Source organism: Sceloporus undulatus, chromosome 2 (genome assembly GCF_019175285.1).
Source record: "Sceloporus undulatus isolate JIND9_A2432 ecotype Alabama chromosome 2, SceUnd_v1.1, whole genome shotgun sequence".
Taxonomy (NCBI): Eukaryota; Metazoa; Chordata; class Lepidosauria; order Squamata; family Phrynosomatidae; genus Sceloporus; species Sceloporus undulatus.
In genome coordinates, this window is record NC_056523.1 from 21,429,843 (window position 1) to 21,452,785 (window position 22,943).

General features: G+C 39.0%; 1 protein-coding gene across 3 annotated transcripts in view; it reads right to left on the reverse strand.

Moving 5' to 3' along the window:
• Window positions 1-4,687: 4,687 nt before the first annotated feature.
• The window catches only part of HDAC11 (histone deacetylase 11), a 19,986-nt gene continuing 1,730 nt past the window's right edge, over window positions 4,688-22,943 (reverse strand). Inside the window, exons 1-11 of one of the 3 annotated variants that reach the window (XM_042455035.1) lie at window positions 22,471-22,862; window positions 20,384-20,532; window positions 18,107-18,207; window positions 15,952-15,978; window positions 14,909-15,025; window positions 12,511-12,553; window positions 11,680-11,756; window positions 9,997-10,059; window positions 8,102-8,198; window positions 6,941-7,119; window positions 4,688-6,110 (exon numbers count right to left, since the gene is read on the reverse strand). In XM_042455035.1, coding sequence (XP_042310969.1) covers window positions 5,901-6,110; window positions 6,941-7,119; window positions 8,102-8,198; window positions 9,997-10,059; window positions 11,680-11,756; window positions 12,511-12,553; window positions 14,909-15,025; window positions 15,952-15,978; window positions 18,107-18,207; window positions 20,384-20,532; window positions 22,471-22,550 — 1,143 coding nt within the window. In that variant the 5' untranslated portion in view covers window positions 22,551-22,862 and the 3' untranslated portion in view covers window positions 4,688-5,900. Of the gene's footprint in view, window positions 6,111-6,940; window positions 7,120-8,101; window positions 8,199-9,996; window positions 10,060-11,679; window positions 11,757-12,510; window positions 12,554-14,908; window positions 15,026-15,951; window positions 15,979-18,106; window positions 18,208-20,383; window positions 20,533-22,470; window positions 22,863-22,943 lie in introns of those variants that run through there. The other 2 variants (XM_042455037.1, XM_042455036.1) reach the window with 2 other exon arrangements.

Consider the following 22,943-nt stretch of genomic DNA (forward strand, 5'->3'; position numbering starts at 1 on the left):
GGAAGTGTCTAAATCTCTGTCCCTGGATTTGGGGTAATTAATAATAATAATAATAATAATAATAATAATAATAATAATAATAGGATTTATTTATATGCCACTCAATCACTGGGAATCCGGGCAGCTTACAACAGAGGGGATAATAGACGGTTCCCCCCCCAGACGCATAAAATCAAAAACGCCACAACAAAAGGGAAGAGGGAATGGGAAAGGGGGGGGGGAATCAGGTCCAGCATTCTTCTCTCGCTCTGAGGCCTGGACCAAGGCAGATGGACTGGAGGGAGGGCTCTGTTTCTTCAGGCTAGCCCTGATGGAGCTGGGACAGCCTATTCTCTCTCTATTCTATCTCATGATAGGTATATTCGTGATATACCTAACACGAGTACCTCCGTTTTCTCTGGATTCAGCCTGAGTTTGTTTTCCCTCATCCAGCCCATTACTGACACAAGGCAGGCATCCAGCGGAGAGATGCCATCCTTAATCACTGCAGCAGTCGGAGACATAGAGAGATAGATCTGGGTGTCATCAGCATACTGATAACACTGTGCTCCATGTCTCCAGATGATCTCCCTCAGTGGCTTCGTGTAAATATTAAATAGCCTGGGAATAGAATGGCACCCTGAGGGATGCCAGATGTCAGCTCTCTCTTGAGGAGCAGCTATCCCCCAGCCTCATCATCTGGAATCTGCCCGAGAGGTAAGAATGGAATCACTGGAGCGCAGTGCCCCCAGTACCTAACTCACTCAGGTGTTCCAGAAGGATACCATGGTTGATGGTATCGAAGGCTGCCGAGATGTCCAAGAGCACCAACAGGGTCACACTTCCTCCGTCGATGTTCAGACGGAGATCAGCGACTAAGGCGACCATGGCAGTCTCAACTCCATATCCCGCCCTAAAGCCAGTTTGAAATGTGTCCAGATAATCAGTTTCATCCAAGACAGCTTGGAGTTGGAAGGCGACTGCCCTCTCGATCATATGTTATTTGTGCCTGAGCAATACATGACTGGGAACTTTTTGGTGGTAGCCTCACCCACCTGGTTAGCCTAGTTAGTAATTTGACAGAAAACTACCAGGGAATTTTAGGGATTTCCAGGCAGGGCTAGGAAAGAATCCTTTCTGAATCCTGGATACTTTTAGCCAGCCAGAGGTTGACAATCTTAGGCTAGAGGTTTCAAAGGCCTGACTCAGTAGAAGCAGCATCCTATATTCCTAGTTCTCTGTTTATGGAGGGATGACACAGCCTTTCCTGAAAATCCTTCCCCATTGCATTGTATTATCTCTGGCATTCCTGTTTGTTTTTATGTGTTTTCTTTAGTAACATTGATGCAGAGTCTATGAAAAACTGAGAAAGAAGTGAAATACACAGACGGAAAAATTAGCAACATTTTAATTGTATACATAAATAAGAACATTAAATACAATCAGGATTTTTTTTTCAGTTTGCTACATAGCAGTACAGTGTCTAAACTCAAAAGAAATGTAAACATAGAAAATTATTTCCGATCATAACAACTCTAGATAACACATTAGACAATGTAAAAAATACATCTCAGTATTTTAATAGTGCTTTAAACATTCTCACAAGAGGAAAGTGCTTTTTGAGGATAGTATTGCCATTATTGCAAAGTGTCAGAATCATTAAAAAAACACCAATATTCTTAGCAAGCCTTGATTTTTATCCCTACAGCTATTTGGCTCAGGCTAAGAAAGTGAATTAATTGAGTTTATGCATTTCTATGACGTCTTAATATTGCTCACATACTGTGAGGAGCTTATTGAAATACACTGAGATCCTAAAGTAATGTCAAACTAGTATCGTACCCACGAACATGTAGGAGCTCAGTAATGGCTCTCTTGTTTTTCAGTGATGAGAACAGTATTTTGTGCAAAACCAACATCCATTTCAGAGCAACACTCAATTTTAGTAGAGAAACTCCAATGAATGCACTTGACAAATTCTCAAAGCTTAGGACCTATATTGAGGTTACATATTTACAAAAATTACATGACAACCCTATATAGCAGGAGTAAAAAAAATCTTCCCTGGCATCCCTCAAGGTGGTTAAATCGGCAGACCGGGCAGGGCAGAGAAGGCAGGACAGACACACTCAAAACCCTTCTTACTGCTCACCTGTTTTCCAATTGTCAGTCAAACAATATTAGGTGTGGGGATGGGAAAGGGGAGTTAAAATTAACCCCAACACTCATCATAGTGGAAGAACACAGGAAAAGAATTCTAGAACCCATGCTTCCTTGCACTTCAGTTGTTTTTCTGCTCTTCAGCTCAACAGCATGTGTGGGATAAGAGAAAGATCAGAAAGGCAAACTTTTCGTCTTCCACCACATACCACTCATCTGAGCAGCAGGAGAAAACAAAAAACAAAACAACTGAAGTATAGGAAAGGGGAGGGGAATCGAGGAGGGGGTGACAGAAGTCGGGATGACCAGATGGAGGGACTCCTCCAAACCCAATGGACCACGGGTTCTCCAGCTTTCCTAATGCATTTGTGCAGGACACAAGTCTAATAGGTCTTATTTTACTCCAACCCTCTCGGAGAGAGAATTACAGCCAGGTGTAGGGGGTGCAGACTGAACCAGGTGACACCTCCAAGGAGGAGTGACATCTGGTCGGGTCTGCCTCCCGCCTTCTCCAGTGCTGTGGTTCAGAGAACCAAGACACTGCAGAAGGATAACACACATTCCTTCTGTCCCTTCCTGCTGCCTCACTTGTCTGGCCATCCGGTGGGCCCACAGAAACCCTGGGTGAGTATCTGGTGGCTGGCTGGGGAATGGGACAGGTGAATGAGACAACGGGAGGGGGAAGTGCTAGGCCACTGCCATCCCAATCCTCTTCCAGCACTCGGACTGGGTGACACCAATGCTAGGGATGCCACTGATTACAACCTCAGCATCCCCTAGCATTCTTTGGCAGGGAAAGAGTGAGGCTGGAGAGCGGACATCTTTAATCACCAATTCAATTAGATCCATTTGATATTCATTTCACCCGTAGTATGGCACACTTTATATTTAACCTAATGCCTCCAGCTACTAAGGCTGACAAAACTGCATGTGATGAGGCACATTTTACCCTCTTAAAAATTATCCCACCCCCACCTCAGACATTAATTCAAACACCAACTTTATAGGTTACATAATTTTAAATATAATAATAACAACCATTAATTCACTAGAAATCACTGCCATTTTCAAAACAACTGGAGCAGCTAATGTTCCTATTTCTAATTTAAGCTTTCCCTCATTAAGTGAGTTACAAAAGAAACCTAGCGTCTGTCTGGCAGAGAAAAAGGTATCTCTGCACATAATTCCAAACAAAGTAGTGAATAAATATTACAGTATAGAGTTAAATTTATATTTACTTTAACAACAATTAATTATATCATCTTATCTTTATAATATTATATAGAGTAATACCATATAATATTACATGCTTAGCAGTAATAATAGACACACAGTAAAAATCAGATGTTAGCACTGTTCTTAAGGGACACTATGCCTGGGTAATCCAGTCTTGATAGGCGCAATCCAAAACAATAAAGGCTTTTTTAGTGTACAATTCTATTAGGATTTAATGGCTTTTTAAAAACCTAATAAAATCTGTTGGATTACTTTATCACCTTTCACTGATCTTGTATGAACTTAAATAGTACTTTAAATGTGCACTTGAATTTCAAGGCCAGAGTTCCTTTACAGAAATTGGAAAAATAGATACAGTGGGCTCTTGGTATCTTCTAGGGTTTGGTTTCAGGACCCCTATGGATACCAAAATCCATGGATCCTCAAGTCACATTAAATCCAATAGCACAGTAAAATGGTGTCTCTTACATAAAATGGTTCATTTTTTAGGAATTTATATACAGTATGTTTAAAAATATTGTCAAGCCGTGGATGGTTGAATCTGTGGATAAAGAATTCATGGATAAGACGGGCTGACTGTATTTGGCTTTAGCTCACAAAATCCCACAGCAAGTGAGACTAGAATCCCCCATTCTGGGGATTCTGTCAGTTGTAGTCCTGCAGATATTTGTTCTCTGCAGTATCATTTAATGTATAAACTCAGGTACAAATCCAGAGGTTTTAGTCAAAAAATCAACTCAAAAAACTTGAGCCAACTTATCCACAGGTCAATGTAAGTACTGTACTTATTAAAAAGGGAATCAATCACTTCTCTGAGTAGAGTGGCAAATTGTGAGAGCTTAGCCCATTCTGGGAGAAATGTAAAGAAACACTGGCCCTTTCTATTCTCTCTGCCATGGCATCACTTCTAGCCTTTTTGAATCCCTGGAAAGGAAAATGGTGGCGGTGGCAGCTTTTTGGCACTTCTCCTCAAAGGAACACCAAAAGTAGAGGGGGCTGGTGTTTCTTTTAGGTTCTCCCAGGATGGACTAAGTTCTCACCTTTCATCATACTACTCAGAGAAGAGGAGGCTAGTGATGTTAGGCCAGCGATGAAGAATTGGGCTTTGAAGGATTTGAATAAAACATTTGTCTATGGTCCAAAACACACTGTAGAAATATTCCCGATTGAAACCACTTTAACTGCCCTGGCTCAATGCTAGAGAATTCTCAGAACTGTATTTTTGTGAGACATTTAGCCTTCTCTGTCAGAGAGCTCTGATGCTCCAAAAAATTACAATTCCCAGGATTCCCTAGTAATGAGCCAGGGCAGTTAGAGAGGTCTCAAACTGGATTATTTCTGCAGTGTGGACCTATGGTAGTCAGCTTTTCTGGGTTTAAAATCAGGCAAAGTTATCACATCAAAGTTAAAAGCCTGCTAATGTAGTCACCATTTTCTTGCTTTGCCTGTACATCCTTTCTGACATGTGTGCATTTTCTTAGCCCAGGGCTGGGCCTTATCGCCTCCCCTACACATTGCATAGCCACCATTTAGTTTCTTCCTCATTCATCCAGCCTTTAGGGTGAGCCCAAACAATTATGCTTGCCAGAATTTTGTAATTTCTTTGGCATCATTTTCATTTGCTTAGTCCTTTGGATTCTTTGTTACATGTCTCTAATTTTTATCCTCAACATATCCATGGGTTATATCAAAATGCATAATTTTAGCCCCCAAACTGCCCTCAACTTATACATGAAGTCAATTTATACTCAAGTATACATCATATGCTTCAGGGTGGTGTTTATCATCTTGGCAGAAAAAAGAAGTATGCATGCTGGAAGAAACAGTATACCTGCCTTTCCTTTCCAGTGAAGTATATTCAATAGTTAAACAGTTAACAGTAAAAATTGAAATCCTCATATTGAATGAGGTTTGCAGTTTTCCTCTCAAAAATCTACTTGGAAATGGTTGAAACAGTTCTCCATATTGCATTTTTAACACACACTACTTTGTGAAATTGAAGGCTTTCACAGCTGGCATGCATAGTTTTTTGTGGGTCTTTCACATTACTTTCTTTCCTTGTGTTTGTAATATGCCAGCTGTGCTCCTCAAAATACTCTTAATCTAAGTTGCAAGCCATTTCTCTGTCTACCCACAAAAATAACTTCCCTTTAAGTGGGCATTCTTCAGATACTACAGTACATTATTCTTTCACCAAAGGGAGAGACCACTGCAAGGCAGGGTATTAACATTTTTTTATATTCTGGCTCCATCGTGAAAAATAATCAGTCCCAGATTTTATGTCCATATTATACTAACAAAGCAGCATTTAAAATCACTGAAAAGGACTGTGAGAAGCATCATCCATCCGCTGGTATTCCTTGTGGGACTGTCACTGGTAAACAAATTAAAAATCTTATATTAATTCTATGAGAACTAGGGATATTACTTGTCTCTTAGTTTAAATATTAAACAATTAGAACTGCCTTAGCATTAAACAACAGTCAAAATTATCCTACTTTACTGACAAGTTAGCTGTTTTTTGTCTACTGTTCTCTGCTTGTTTCTGCCTTGGTGATTCCAGTTTCTCCAGTTGCAAGGTCTTTATCAATGAGCCCTAAACTGTGCAAATTGAGAACAGAATCTGCAATAATTCGTGCCGTCCTCTTCTGATAGCCTCCAGACGTCACCATCAAGATTGGAACTTGGTGTTTCCGAGCAGCTCTGAATACAATTTCATCTCTGTCAATAATCCCCTGTGTATGTGCATTAAAAAAGGAGATATAAGGCACATGTTGAAATTTCATTATTACTTATCAATCTTAGTAGAGGGGTGGGGTATATATGGCCCTCCAGATGTTGGTGAACCATTTTAACATCTGCAGCCATAATGGCAAATGGCCAGGAATTCTGGAAACAGTAGCTACTTTTCCTACCCTACCATGGTCATGGATTCATATGGAAATTCAAACAGGCATTAAACAGCTTAAATAAAACATCTGACATGCTACATACACACACACACTACAACAATGACCAAGGGTGAAATCTAGGGTCTGTTTATTTATTTTTATTTATTTTATCTCTCTGGAGTAGTCTAATTTAAAATAAGTGAAGGAGATTAGAACTTAAATTGATTAAAGACTGTGTCACTTGTAAGACACAAAGGAAACCTACTGCAGTAGACATTAGGATTGAATCCCTGAAATGCATATGTTATACCTCAAAGAAATATTTCTAAATCCTCCTCATCCTACTAAGAACATGCATCTATGTGTTTGCTACAGTTGCTTTTCAGACTACAAAAAAAGGCAAGAGAATAGGATGCTAATTTCTGAAAACAGCAACAGATTAAGAATATATATCTGAGAGGGATTAATTTGGCCTGACATATATAGTGTCTGGCTCAGGGAAAACAAAAGTACAAGGCTGTTGGGTCTGATATCAAGGAGCAGGAAGTACAAAAAGAAAGGCGATCCAGCACAGGAGATGAAATAAGGTTGTGCAAATATATCGAGAAGGAATAATGTGCTGTTTTGCCAGATGACTTACTTCTATAGGAAAACACACAATATGCTATACAAACCTGAGGTGAAATAGCCAGACCTCCCAGGGGGTCACCATCCAGAATATCAGTTCCAGCGTTATAGATAATTATGTCTGATTTCACTTCATTCAATGCACCTTCCACATGCGTTTTTACTTTCTGAAGGTATTCTGTATCTTCTGTGCCCCAGTCCAATTCAACTTTCCGTCTTATGGCTCCTATTTTTTTAAAAAATAAAAACAGTATTATGAAAGGCTGTGGGGATGATGAAACAAGGCTAAAAATTATTTCCGACAATCCTATACCAACTATGATTAACCACCATGGAATTTAGTGTGACTTATTCCACTTATTTCCACGTAGACGCAGCACTGTACAGTAAGGTATGTTCATATCTTAGGCTTTAAATTTTAAAACATTATCCCAGTAAATATTTTATTAACGTAAGAATATACTGTATTAACCACTGAAAGATGCATGGCAATATAATTTCATAAAAAGGTGAAGGAGTACAGGAAGAACAACAAAATAGTTTATTTTTTATTATATTTGTATCTTTCCTTTTCTTTAAAGAACTCAAGAACACCTTCTCCTCTCCCCCTGCACTGTTCCACACAGTTCCACAGTGAAAAGCAAGACACTATTACAGTTAGTGCAGAAGATAAAATTTCAGCAGCTCTTGCTTGTTACACAGTCAACACCTTCTGAAATCCCTTCTTCTATACAACTGTTAAAGGTACAAGAGCCCTGCCCTGCTTCTGACCTGGTAATTCTACCTAGTCCCCTATTCCAATTCCTCTACTATTTTAACTTCACAACATACTTGTATAGTAAGTTGAAGCTGAAAAATGACTACGTTCTAACCTTTAAATCTGGAGTGTGGAAGTCTACTGAGTTCAGTGAAACTACCTACCAGATAAACATGTAGGGAAAGCCACATGTAGCTCCAAAGGCTGTTTTTGAGGTATCAAGACCTCAACACCCATGTTTTAAAGAAAAATTGCTTCCAGGTAACTTCATTTTTAGGGGAAGGGATGGCCCTCCAAGGTCCCCTGGGTGGAAGGGTAGGGAATATGGACTCCCAACCCCTGAAAGTTACTCATCTCTGATTATTAGATTATGATGACATAGTAATTTTTCTATTAATATTTTTGTTTTGAATTTTATTTTAAATTAATTTTGTAAGTATTATCTACTCACGTTTAGCAAATCCATCTCCTGGATAAATATACCTGTTGTAAACATCCATAATATACACTCTTCTGTCCTCCATGAAGTCTCTTTCATGACCATTTCCCTATAAGACAGTTAAGACTGATTAATACAAATCAAACCAAATTAAGATCAAGGTAAGTTAATGCAATTCAGTCCCGTCACCCCCCCCCCCCCCCCCCCCCCGTATCTCATTTCACATGCATAACAGTGTATTGTGATGTTAAACAGAAGTAAATGAGATATATTAAAGGACCATAGTTTAGTCCTATGTGAAAGGTGACCTGAATTTAATTACATTCTAATATTATAAACGGAATTCTTGGAGGCTGTAGATCTTTGGCTTATACTCAGAAAACAGCTGAGCTGAGTGATATGAAACTTTACAGTGTAAGAGGAAAGTTCATGCCAAGTTTGAGGTAGAAAAGTTAAGATATGGTTTGTTTATCTCAGCTTCAAATTCAATTAGTGATTTCAAGCAGTTTGACAGGAATTACTTTTTCTTTTATTGACTCTGGGATGGTTAAACTTTGTCCTCTGATTTCACTGTTTGCAGTGCATTTTTGGTGATTTACTGTTTTCACTTTTAACTTCTTTGCATTATATCTGGGGGGGCATCTCATATGTACCATCACATGGGTGAAGGGACATGTTTAGGTTCAGGAGTTCAATGCCAATTTGGGAAGAATCCAAGGGAGGATGCATTTCAGATGTGGGTGGGGTGGAAGGGATTGGACAAATGACAGAGTGGGTGGGAAAGTAAAAAGGGATGGGGAATGGGCAGGTGTTGTTTTTGTTGTTTATTTACCATCTAGTGTGCCCTATGAATGGGAGACCTCTAAGAGCTGTGGTCATCAGCAGCCCTGCTCAGGTCTTCCAAAATCAAGGCTGTAGCTTCTATGACTGAGTCCATCCACATACAATGTGGTATCCTCCTTTTCTACTCCCTGCTTTTCCTACCAAGTGCTGTCTTCGTCTTTTCCAATGAGTCCCATCATCTTATGATATGTCCAACATACAATAGCCTCAGTTTAGTTATTCGGCACCATAGCTTCCAGGTTAGACAACCTTTCTTTATTATAATTAAAGTTTATTAATACAGTAACATTATACATTTCATCTTATAATGTGTTATTTATCGTAAACGTTTTAAATATATAAATTATTTGTTATTTATTTTCCATGTATTTAGTAAGACAGCCTCATTTTAGCCCAAATGAGTAAATTGTAGCTATCATATTTCAGTCAGGTGTAAGTCTTAGCAATTTTGCCATTTCTTCATTGAGAATAAAAAGTGAATAGAATGCAAAGTGAACATATCATTTCCATGCAACAGCTTCCAAAAACAGTTAACTGGATGCTCCCTGTGGCCTGCCAGTAATATACAAGTCACTGGGAGATAAATTATTCAAAGAAAAAACAATCCCCCCAACAGGAAGAAAAAAAAAAAAACACCTAACCACATAGAAACCTGAAATGAACTGTTAAACCCAAGTAGAGCAGATCCATTAAACCAATGACACTTTATGTAGGTTTCACTAATTAACTGGTTTTGCATTAGTTGGGGAGAAAAAATGGATTTAGTCCAGAAGAACATCACCAGCCCTGCCAGGTATCCCACTTTGCTGCAAGAATCCAGTAGGCATATGAAATTGAGAGTTCTATTCCTCCCCTGTCCCACAGCATCGATCTGTGAGACCACTGTTCTTTGATATCTTGTGTACATCCTGACATTTTCCCCAAATGTAACCCCAGCATCATCTATTGTTTTGATTTAAAAATATAGACCACGAAGAAGGAACCAGCTTTCTATGTGGCTTGGCTTCAAAGTGACATGACATCTCCTTTAAATGGAAATTAAAAATTAAAAGCTTATCACTCACCTGATGTGCATCCAAATCTATAATAGTCGCCCTAGAAACGCCTTCTATTCTTTCAAATAAAAACTGGAATACAGAAAAGAGAAATAAAAGAGACAGTTGGAAAACAAAATAAAGCAAAACAAAGTATGCTATAACAAATTTCTTATTGCTTAAGCCTTTATGGATTTGATCCATAGATAAGTAAAGTGTTATTCAACCGGCAAGAGATGTGTGTGTTTGTGTGCATCTTCCCTCAACTGGCAGGTGGAGAAATCTGGGATTGTAAGTAGTGAACTCAAATCTGACATCAGAAATGACAATATTCAAAAACCACTAGGAGTAAATTTCAGCACCCCAGGAGTCAGGACGCCTGTTACTGATCTCAAGCTATCCTTCAAAAAGGGAACTTCAAAAGACAAACTTTACTGTGAAAATTCTGAACAAGAATTCATCAAGAGATTCAAATCTATTTTCTGTGGCCTGAATAGGGACAAAGACTTTTTTATCATACCTGGTTATCAAGTGTAGAGATGTGTGTATTGCCACCCAAAAATTGTTTTATTAACAACTATGTTAAGGCCCAAATACCCTAAAGGAACCCAATCAGATCAGACCTGGTTAGTGTTTGCATGGGAGACCACCAAGGAATACCAGGTGCTGTAAGCTATATTTCAGAGGAAGGAACTAGCAAAACCTCTGAGTATTCCTTGCATATGAAAACCCTATAAAATTAATTGGGTCACCATAAGTCAACAGGGGACTTGAAGGCACACATATACACACACTGTTAGGGTAATTATCACTGCATTTTCTGCTTTTCAATCTGCTTTGCCCTCAAGACCCTGAGGAAAGCATCTGATGAAGTGGACCACAGTAACACGTGCCACAAAACTTTGTTTTTCTTGCAATAAATTAATAAGGCCACTGAGAAATAAGGTGAGACATATGAAATTAAACTCTCCTCGTTACACAGACATTTCCACTGTTGGATTAATTATGATACATGTATTTTGACAGCTGCTTTATCACCATATAACGAACAAATGTTTTTGAAAAACCTTTCCTACTTGCAACTAAAACAATACACTGCTCATTTATTCAAATATACTATGTTGCATCCATAAAACACAGTGGTAAAAGCAAACTCCCACAAATTCAATCAATCTATATATTTCAAATAGAGTTCCCTCAAATTACACGTTGTAAGGAAAGAAGAGAAATGATGTAACACTATTGCAAAAGCAACACATATTTTTTACCTTGGGCATTGTCTGAAGAAGGCTGCCTGGGCCATCATCTCAGGTAAACCCTTACAAGCTGAATCTGGCTGAGAAATTCTGGAAGCTGTTGTCCAAAGAAGTCACTTTTCCAAACAATAGGTTTGTGTTTGTGTTACAACTTGGGACAATGAGCTTTTCTACTGCTGCCTCTAGCCTCTACAAAACTAAAATTTTCAGTTTTACTGAAATCAAGAGCACTACAAGGCAGGCAAAATGTATCTTCCTTAATGATCCTCTGGTTAGGATGTTCCTATTCTGCTAGGATTGCTATAAGAGCATTTATATACAATATTTTCACATACATCACTACCTATTCTGTTAAGGACAAAATAAGACAATTGGTTTCACAGATCTGTGATAAACAGTCATCATATGTGTGGGAAAAAATCCAATTGTTTTCCCTATGTACAGTGGCTTGCCTTACCTTTAAGGCCAATGAGATGTCCGCATACGCACAAAATCCTCCACCTTTATCACTGGAGCAGTGATGAAAGCCACCACCTGGCAGAGAAAAGATACAGTAAAGTTGAAGAATGTATTGAACTAGAATGCTAGGCATTAAGGAAATCAAGAATGCTAGGCACTGAGGAAAACATGACTGACAGGATAAATATTAGATCACTAAAGGGACTGCTTTGTTAGCCATGCTCTATTAGCTAGTACACAATTCAAAAGTAGCTGCTGACCTATATGTGCTGGTGCATGAAAATCAAAAGGTAGACTTTGAAAAAGAGCTTAAGGAAGTAAAACAGATATGTGTTCTGAAAAATAGTTCCAAACAAAGTTGGTGGCAAGATAGAAAAGGAGGAGTCCTTCTGGAGAGCGGGGGCATAGTACAGATGAAGGAATTAAGGTTATAAGGAAAGATGTATGGGGATATCTGAATGGAAAGAGAGCAAGGCCCTGGAGAGCTTTGAAAGATTAATTAAACCATATGAAGGGGGCACCATGTGATTAGCATAATGAATCATTTTGGCATCTCAGTGCATCCATAGAGATGAGAATACTGTCCAATTTATACTTTAGTTTGGGTCAGCAACCCAACTGACAGTTCCAGCTAAAGTAGACCAACTGAATCAATGGCATTTATACATGTGTTGGTTTACCATTCATCAATTAAACCAGTGGGTCTACCTTACAGTAGTAGAACAGAAAATAAAAAAATATAGCAGTGTAGGCAAAGATGGTGAAGGCATGGGACCAACATTATTGATGAGGGGGTACAGAGGGGAGTTGTAAAAATACAGCTACTTACCAACATTAATTGCCCATCCTCTCTCAATGGCCAGTTTCCCTGCCTTTAGAAATAATAATAATGATTTTTAAAAAACTGAATAAAATCATTGGTTCCTTAGTATTAATGCAACATGGATATTTAGTAAACAGTCCTATGCAAACATAATAACGGCACACAAACTGGACACCAGAAATGGCAACATTCAAAGAGCAGTGGCAGAACATTAGGCTAATGACAATGTCATTAGCCTAAAGGTAGCCATTGTGGGTCAAAGGAACTACACATAAAGATTTTTAAAAAAAATTGGTGAGCAAGCCACAATTCATCAGCAAGTTTCAGTCTATAATCAGAGGCCTTCTGCACTGTGCAAGTGGAAATCTGCTTACACAACAGAACTTTTATCTTCTCCCCATCCTGGCAGATCTCACTAATCTGTACCCCAGCCATCTAGAAGATATCTTGAAGGGATGCTGCAAGACAGAAGGGAATCCACTCTGCTGGCCAGTGTCATTTCATCAGGGGACATGACACCACTGGATTTTCACTATATGTCACATAGTATTTTTAATCATTTTCACAGCCCTGGCATACCTATTAAATAAGGCAGAAAAGCCATTTAACTCCTATAAGCAATGTATTTCCAAAACATTAAGCAAATCCAGGATCTGCTATTCTTCTATGAAAAAGTCCAGTTACTCTACTATGAAACATGGGTTAATTTTGTGCCGTTCCCTCCATGTGATAAATATACTGATAGAAAGACAGTGTATTCAGCTGAAATTTCATACAGAACACTTTAAGAACAGTAGTATAGGCAGATTTCAAAAGCATATAAATTACAAGTTAATTGTATATATTTGCCATTCTTTCATATTGAAAATCCTCTTTTTTTACACTATCCATTTGGAGGATATTCCTTACAAATATTAATATTCAACTGAACGGGCAGCTTTGCCTCCCGACATAAAGACAGAAAATGGGGAAGCACATTCTTCTTCATGACACTGGTAAACCAAGTTTCTGGTGAGGGTCTTTCAGTCAAAATGGAAAGGTGAACTGTATCATCTAACAGGGGTGTCACTAGGAAGTGCAGGGGATGTGGACAGCACCAGGGACACCCAAATGAGAGTGTAACACCACTGCTCCATAAACATCTGGCGGAAATGGGCTATAGCATTCACCTGGGTCTCTTTAAAATGCTGGAGCTCAGTGGAAGAGATGGTGTGAGTGGGGCAAGACTTAGAGGGTAGAGAAAGGAGAGGCCATTGGGTGTTTAAAAAAAATTAAAATGTTAACCTTATTGTTTTTAAATTTTCTTTAAAAACATATCAAATTTTCACTTTAACTACATGAAACTATGTACATGTAAATACATTTAGGCTGTGCATATGATATTGTAATTCGAAATGGTACAATTTTAATTTTACTAATTGTTTATGTCACAACTATTGCCATTACATTTATGAGTAACTTTAGTACAAAGAGCATTACTAAGGATTTTGTATGGTGTGGTATGGGAGGAGATAAATGGGGAGCGGGGACACCATGAGTTACCGCACCAAGTGATGCCAACCCTAGTGATGTCACTGCCTTCTAGAAACAGACAATAATGGAGTAGTAGAGCACCACCTTGCACATAGAAAGCTCCAAGTACACGCCCTGACAGTTACTGTTTAAAAGATCATGTAGCGAGTGATGAGAACAATTCTGGGAAATCAATATAGTCCGCCCTCTCCTTACGCGGGGGATCCGTTCTGGACCCCCCCGCGTAAGGCAAATTCCACCTATGCTCAAGTCCCACTGGAAACATTGGGACTTGTGAGAGGCAGCGTGGCGGCGCGCGGGGCGCAACGGGTGTGCACACCCATTCAATTGAATAGGACGCGCTGCCCCTCCGCCCCACACGCGCCCCGCAGCTTGAGCGCGTAAGCTCAAGTCCGTGTAAAGCACACCCGCATATGACGTGGGCGCGCTGTACTAATCACATCTAGCAATACTGAGTTAAATGAAGTTGATGTAAGATAGCTTCTACTGTTCAGGAGATTTACTCCATCTTTATACTTAGTTTCTTGGGTAATGTATCTTTGTAATACAAGTAGGGTGGTTAGCCACAAAGGATAAAAACAAGATGAGAGGGACTGCACCTTTAAGAGTTGTGTGGAAGATAGAATTTCCCCAGTGAAGTTTGTATGCCAAGCCACATCAGCTGCATTTCCCTTTTCTATACAACCATTAAAAGTTTAGAAACCCTGTTCTCTCTTTCATGTGGCCATCTTAAATGCAGCTAGTCTGGCAGGATTTCTGACATGTTAATAATGTTTCATTAAAGGCAATTAACAAACAACAAGAATAATGATTAAGGATTAATTCCTGTCAGCACAATCCTATTAATTTGAGAGAAAAAGACTTTCCCTACCATGATTGTTCCTCCTGTTTGTGTTCTCAGAGGTCTGAGTACCTTCCTCTGTACAAGGAAATTGGGCATAAAAAGAACGGGTGGAATTTCTGTAATGGTAGCCACAACGAATGACCACTAGAAGGAAAAAAAAAGTATAATAATTAAGGATTAATTATTGTTACCACAATCCTATCAATTTATTCAAACCTAGGGCCAAGTGAGATGACTGGAACTTACTCCCAGGTAAATGTGTATGGCTCTGCAGCCTTAGTAACTGATCCATGTACGGTGCAATCTCAGAACTACTATCACTCTGCTCTGACCTGGACATACCAGTAACTGTGCTTGGGATTCAAATCCACTCATAAGTATTATAACAATATGCAAAGCAAAAACATACATGTTTAAAGAAACTGTGTAATTACACAAAGCATCAATGACAACTTGGGAAAATGTTGGTGAGCAAACAAGTGAAGCAGTTTAGAGTTGTACACAATGACTGCACACACAGAAGGCAACCTATTTTCTCTCTTGAAGCCCCCTATGCCCTGCCTTTCATCAACTTTATTTCATAGTCAGGACCCCTCCTGTACTGTGCGGCTGTGCCATATAAGGCTCCACCAAGCTTAAGAACTTTCTGCCTGATTTCAGATGATTCCTCTTTTCACCACAGGCTCCATGTTTAGGAAGCCAAATCTCTAGAGAAACCACAGGACATAACCAAAAATGTTAAACTATACACCATTTAATTCAGATTGCTAGTCTCTAAAGAAACCCATTTTTATTGTTATTATTAATTTTGGGTTCTTATGCTGTAACATGTGGAGTGCATCAAAATAATTTAGAAAAATGTCAAAAAAGCCCCAGAAGAACTACATAATTAATTACAGATACAAATGTATAGAGCAAGAATGGAGAATGATAATGATATAAGTGCCAGATGCAGCTAATGCAGGAGAACAGCACAATTAAAATGACAATACAACAAATAACTAAGCTGCATTTTGTATTCATAGCACTCTGCAGTGTATAGCCAAAGCGCAAAATGATTTCTAGAATACCTCTTCAAAGCTTTCCAGTATGTGCTTCTGTAAGCAGTACAAAAAAAGTTGAAGAAAATAGATTCAAACATCTAGAATAAATTGTAGCCACAACTAATTTCTAAACTCTTGTTGTTTGTAGAATACAAACAAATATATAGTTGTGTTAGTCTGGAGAATCAGTATGCAAAGGGATCTTGTCGCACCTTTGTGAGACTTGGGTCCAAAACACATTGCAGAAATAAACCAGTTTGAGACTCTATAATTGCCCTGGCTCAGTGCTAGGGAATCCTGGGAATTGTACGTAGTTAATTGTGGCACCAGAGAAGGCTACATTCATAGAACCATAGAGTTGGAAAAGACCACATGGGCCATCCAGTCCAACCCCCATGTCTCACAAAACTGCTGTTCCCAGAATTCACTACCATTGAGGCAGGGCAGTTAAAACTGTCACAAACTGGATTATTTCTATGGTGTGTTTTGGACCTTAGTGAAAGAAACTTGGTAGTATAAGCCTTTGTAAGTAAACTTAAGGGTTGTCCGCACTGGCAAAATAAAGCATCTTCAAGCTGACCTGAAGCCTACCTATCCAGACAAAGTGCCACCCAAAACTGGGTAGAAACCGACATGAAGTTACACTCTGGGGCTAAAAACGAGAGCTAAAAGAAGGTCCGATACTCCACCTCAACACAGAAAATAAGCATCCTTGCACTGGCATATAAACAGCACAGTGCAAGTGTGGGAATGAGGGAAAGCCCAAGGAGGCATGTGGAAGTGATCTGGAGCACACCCCCTGGGACTGGTGAGACACAGCTGCTGGCACCATTGCTTGCCATATGTTTTTTTTGTTTGAGCATACAGGTGCACAAGTGACTAGCTGCATCACTGACCTGTCACACACCCCATGATGCAAAAGTACAACAAACTTGGCAGGTCAATAATAATGCAATGATGTAATCAAAAGATACATAAGCTAGATAGTGCGGCTTGATGCTGCGTGGTGCAGACTGCCCATGGGTGTTTGGCCTGCCTTCAGAGAAGGCCATGTGGACATTGGGGTTCCCAACTGGTTTTTGGAGAAAAAAACCATTGGCTCGCTTTTTCCTGTGCATCTGCTCAGCCCCTAGTCTCTGAAAGCTTATGTTACCCACTTCTTTCACTTAGTCTTTAATGTGCTACAAGATCCTGTTGCATCTTGCTGTTTGTGCTAACTGTTTACACTGTGAATTTGAGCATAGTTTCCTGCCACTATCTCACAAGCTGCTCTAGAGATAGATTTTGAAATTACATGCTCAACTGAAATTTACCAAAATCTTTCATGGGAAGTAAATGACAAATTATCTTTTTTTAATGTGTTTCCCACTATAGAAACAGGACTTTTACTATTTTGTATTATAGGTTTGTTGTTAACTGCCATCACATCAATTTTGACTTATGGTGAACCCTATGAATAAGAGATCAACATCAGTAGCCCTGCTCATACTTAGGGTCATGGCTTCCTTGATTTAGTCGATCTATCTGGAATGTGGTCTTCCTACTTTCCAACTGCTTTCTACCTTACCAAGCATTATTTTCTAGTATGAAATTCTGCCCCATACTATCAAGAAGATAATCAGTTGCATACACCAAGAAACCTAAGGCAGGAATTATGGGGGAAATTGTATTTTGTAGTCAGTTTTCAGGAGTAGGTTACTAACATATCTATATGTAAAGTTTAACTCAGTTTTGAAAATATTAACCCTTCAGCAGTGCATTATCATCACCAGCCATTAAGATCCTTCTGTGTATTCCTCTCATGAAGATGGTAATACCAACAGAAATGCAGCTTGACCATGAGTGTTTTATATGTCTACAGTACAACCTGAGAATCATTGTACTTTAACTCTGTTGACTGGCTGGTCTGCATATCGCACAGTTCTTGGTATTTTGTGCAAGTGAAAGCTTGTCTTTAAAAGTGTTTCATTAGTTCAAATTTTTTAAAAAAGTTTTCCTCTATGCGTTCCACATTTTTTTCCTTAGGGGAAAAATGGAAAAACCATATTCTGACCCAAAGTCAGAACAAATACATTAGTATTTTTTAATGCTCACTTTTGATCTCTGGCAGACAGAAAGAGCAATGCGGCAGAGGGGTGTGTGTGAACACATTTCTTTCAAGCACAAATAGAAGATAACCCACCTTTAATCGATTCAAGTACTGTCGTGTATGAACAACTAAAAGGTCTTCTTCGGTTGCTTCTCGAGCTTGTACGATTGAGTCATCTGCAATTAGTTTTGCTTCTGGAAAAAAAGGCAAATGAGAAATCCGTAACATGGAAATAAAAGGAAGTATCTTTTGGAATTCCTAATAGAATTTCAATTTTATTTCCTGGACTTTAAGATGCTTGGTCTCCCAGTACCCACTTGGCCAGAATGGCCTGCCAGCATGGATATCCCTCTATAATAGCATCTTAACTCAGAACACCAATAACATCTTGACAAAATACAGGCTCGTGACTGTCTTTTCCCCCCTCTCCTCTATGATTTTTAACACTTTTGTCTGATGAAGAAAGCCAGTGGAGCTTGCATTCTGGTTGGCCCAATAAACTGTTTTGTGGATTTAGATGTTATTGTACATGGAAATAAAATTCATCCTTTCAGTTCAGTCAATTAAGATTCACTCTTTCACCTTTTCAAAAGTCACCGGCAAACACGGCTTTCACATTTTTTTTAAACAGAGCTACTGCCCCATGTCTTAAAAATCTGCTCTGAGGAGCAGATTTGGGAGTCTTGAGCTGGTGGTGTGGGGTGCACTAAAATGGAGAGGAAGGAAAATCCCACTGCTTGAATGGGATTCTACTTACAGGCTGGTTTCCAACCAATTGGTAGTTCCAAATAGAGTAGATCCACAGCACAAATGGGCTTCATATAAGTATGGACTTACTATTTCTATCCACCATCTTGAAGGGGAGAAAGGCAAGCCAGCTCCAACAGGCCTCCAAAGGAGAGCAGATCTGCTGGACTTTTCCCCTTCCCTACTGCCATTCCCTTCTCCTTTAGTGTCTTGTCTTTTTTAGATTGTAAGCCTCAGGGCAGGGAAATGTCTAATTAACAAAGTGTAAGCCGCTGTGATAGCCTTGGCTGAAGAGCGGAGTATAAATAAGCGCTGTACATACAATCTTTTTAATTGGACGGTTCCCTGCCCTCAGGCTTACAATCTAAAAAGACACGACACAAAGGGAGTGGTGGTGGGGAAGGGGCCTCTCTAGTAGGATAAAACATATAAAATACATAGCAATATAGGAAATGATTCAATAAAACAGGCAACAAAAGAACATCAAATAGCAAGTGACAATTATGCAATGCCTGGGAAAGCTGCCCTGAACAGTCACTGGTTTTAGACCTATGTATGTACCAAAATATACACCACATAGGTAAATATACATTTAAAATGTTCAGTGTTTTAATTTTTCTAAAAGAAAAATATGGGTTTATATTCAGTGTAAATAAATTTTATGAAAGATTAATTAAAATAAGTATCAAAAAGGTTTATGTACAAGCATAAACTGAAGATCCTAGCTAAATGTCTCTATTATTCACTGTTATTTTAGAGAGACTGGAAAATAATTTGGGGAACCTGCAATTCCTGGAATCCCCCAGTCAGCTTGGCTAGTGGTCCAAAAATAACTTTTCCAATCTTTGTTCTTTTCTACACAATCTACAGCCAGGTGCTACAATAAAATTCACTAATATACATTGTCCAGTCCCTACTGATACAGAATTTGCAGAAGAAATAACTGACTAGCATGTCAGGCTGGTGTGATACTTGTGTTGAGTGAGAAGAGGTTAATTGCAAAAAACATTCCAGTTGGATGCTGTTGGCTGCTTTCCCACCTGAAGACAAGTGTGAAAAGTGTGCTTACAGTTAATCCAGGCTAATTATTCTTATTATCTCTACTACTACTACTACTACTACTACTATCACCAGAAATAGTAGTAGTAATAAATATTTTATTATTAAAAGAATGGGTAGAAAGCAGGCCAATCTGCAAACTGGACTTGGCTCACAGGCTGCCGATACATGTCACTGTTACATGGAATGGGTCATTCTCTTCAAATGACTGCCAGTCAGATAAATACAGCAGACAGTAACCTCAAAATAATGTCTAAACTCCATTGTCTGTTCCTACATTCTACTCCTTTATGAATACTACACAACCAAGAATATATGTCTGGCATGTAAATATATACAAATTGTGATTCTTAAAAACAACTGTAAACCTAATAGAGCAATGATGCAAACAAATGATCTATCCAATATCAAACACAAAATATGAAAGCAGTCCTAACTGGTTGCTGTATCAGTAGCAACAATAAGAAAAGACTAGCATGTCTTTGAAATTGCATCTTACAAACTGACTTCTTATACAACAATTTTCACAAAACCGTTAAGAGTCATGGTTTTGTTCTTATTTACCTTTCAAAAAATTTATTACTTTCCCCCATTTTCCAGCGTCAAACGGATGTAGTTTCTCCAGTCCCATAAATGTAATGTTATAATCTCGAGAATACACAATAGGCCAACATGTTGATGGGAAATCTTGATATAGTTCTGTCCTGTGAGGCCTGAATAAAAAAATGAATAACTTAAGTTTCAAAATGAGAGTAACAGGAACTTTCGATCCAAAAATATTGGTGGGCAAATACAATATATCCCATATAAATTTTTTCAAAATTATATAATACTTTTATTAGATAAAGGCTGGTTTTTATACTATTTGCTGTGGCTACGGGCAAAGCATCTTTGGCTCTCCCTTGACTGACCACTCACTTCCTTGTATTCAACACCTGCTGTATAAGAAAACAAAGGAAGCTGGAGGAATGGGAAATCTTTAATGTTCTAGATACTGTATTTGGGCCAAGATTTCCCATCACATGACCAATGGTAAAGATTGTGTGAGCTGAAGTCTCAAACAGCTAGAAGACAAAAGGTTTCCCAACAGCTATGGGTCTTTCCCCTTAATATAAGGATTTTAGCAGTTTTATCTGCTAAAGGAGTTATTTAAGTACTCATTGCCTTGTAGTTCTGTTTGCCCTATCCCAGTGTCCTTTGAAATGGATCCTTTAGTAATTTATCTGCATTTGTTGCTTTATTTCAACAATATCTTGAATAAACCTCCAGTAGTATTCAGCCATGACCTAGGGAAGTCACATAGGCCTGTTCCGCACAGGTGAAAAGTACGTGCTCGGCACGTACTAGGGTTAGAAAGGGGCGTCCTTTCCGGACGCCCCTAACCCTAGTACGCACCAAGCGCGTACAAAATGGTGGCTCCATTCTACATGGGCACCGCCATCTTGACGGCACGGACGCTTAGCGTCTGCACGTCACTCAGCAGAAATTACGCCGCGAGTGCACCATTGCCGACTTGCGGCATCATTTCCGCGCTGCAACAAGAACCTGCTTTTTGCGGGTTCTTTTTGCTGCATCCAGGAATCGTGTGGTTTGTACGCTGTGGTTCCCGGACGCAGCAACCAGCGGCGCCGGCAGAGTGCCCTTTTTGGGCGCTCTGTAAAGCGCCATAGTCACAGCCTCAGAAAAGCCTGTGATATGGACACGGTAAATCGGAAACTCCTGGAAGGCACACAAAAATGAGTACTACTTTATTTCTTTACAATGTATGTTATCTCCTTATCAGTCTAGGAAATCATATTATACCAACCTTTTACAAACAAATGGCAGAAAACAGAATAGCAGATTGAATTTACAAAAAACATTAAAGACCTACCGTATATACTCAACTATAAGTCAACCTCATGTATAAGTCGAGGGCAGGTTTAGGGGGCAAAATTATGGATTTTCATATGACCCCTGGATAAGTCGAGAGTGAAACTTTGGGACATGCAACAACGGATCTAAATGAGAAAGCAAAGGAAAACAATGCCAAAGAACCTACAAAATGATGGCAGGCATAACTGTTTCGGCTCACACTAAAAGTTGGATGGAAGGGAAAGTAGAGGGAGATCAGTGCTTCCATGAAAGATTGCACTCTTGCCTTTCACCTGGGGATGGTTCCCTTTTTAATAACAGTTAAAATATAGAATTTACATGGACCCGTGGATAAGTTGACCTAGGTTTTTGGGGTCAATTTTTTGACTAAAATTTCTAGACTTATACATGAGTATATACAGTATATATGAACATAACATTACGCACTACACCGAAATACATTACTGGGCCAAATAGCCTGATGTTACTTGTTAATCTCAGACATGAGTCTTTCCTAGCCCTGCCAACAGACATTTTATTCATGAGTGAGTGTATTTACTCATGAGTGAGTAAAATGTCAGTCACGCTTGCATACAACCCCCCAAGCCTTTTTATGCAGTCCATTGGTGCTCTAAACCATTCTGGTCGCTCTCCTCTGCATATTTATAAACCTAGCTTCATTAAATTATGTAAGGCAATGAACAATACATCAAAAATACAATCATAAAACAATAATAGGCAGTTGAAACAACCAAGGAGCATCTTTAACAAGGCATGCAATGATGAGCTGAAACTACCTTGAGAAGACTGTTGCCTTCTCCAGGTCATTAGACGTTGGCAGGCTGAGTGGTGAGAGGCTTTCCTTCATGCACTGCATATTAATTTAGGGCTTGAAGATAAACTACTATTGCCTGGAATTGGGCCTGGAAATAAATGAGAAGCCGGTGCACAACCTTTTGGACTGGTGTGCTGTGAATGTGATCCCATCTCCCCAAACCCACAATTATGTGCCCAGAATGATACCAGCATAATTTATACACATAGGTTCATTCTCCCCTCTTCCCCCCAAAAAGGGAAATGTTCTTTAAGTTTATGATAAAACACATTTGATATGACATTAACTAAAATTTTACATAGCTGTGCTAATATTAGAAGCCATCTGTTTTTGTGTTTTTGTTTTCACCATATATTATTTTAGTATTTTAGCATTTTATAGTGTATTTTATCATTTGTTTTTGATTATATATTTTCTGACGCACCACCCTTTAGT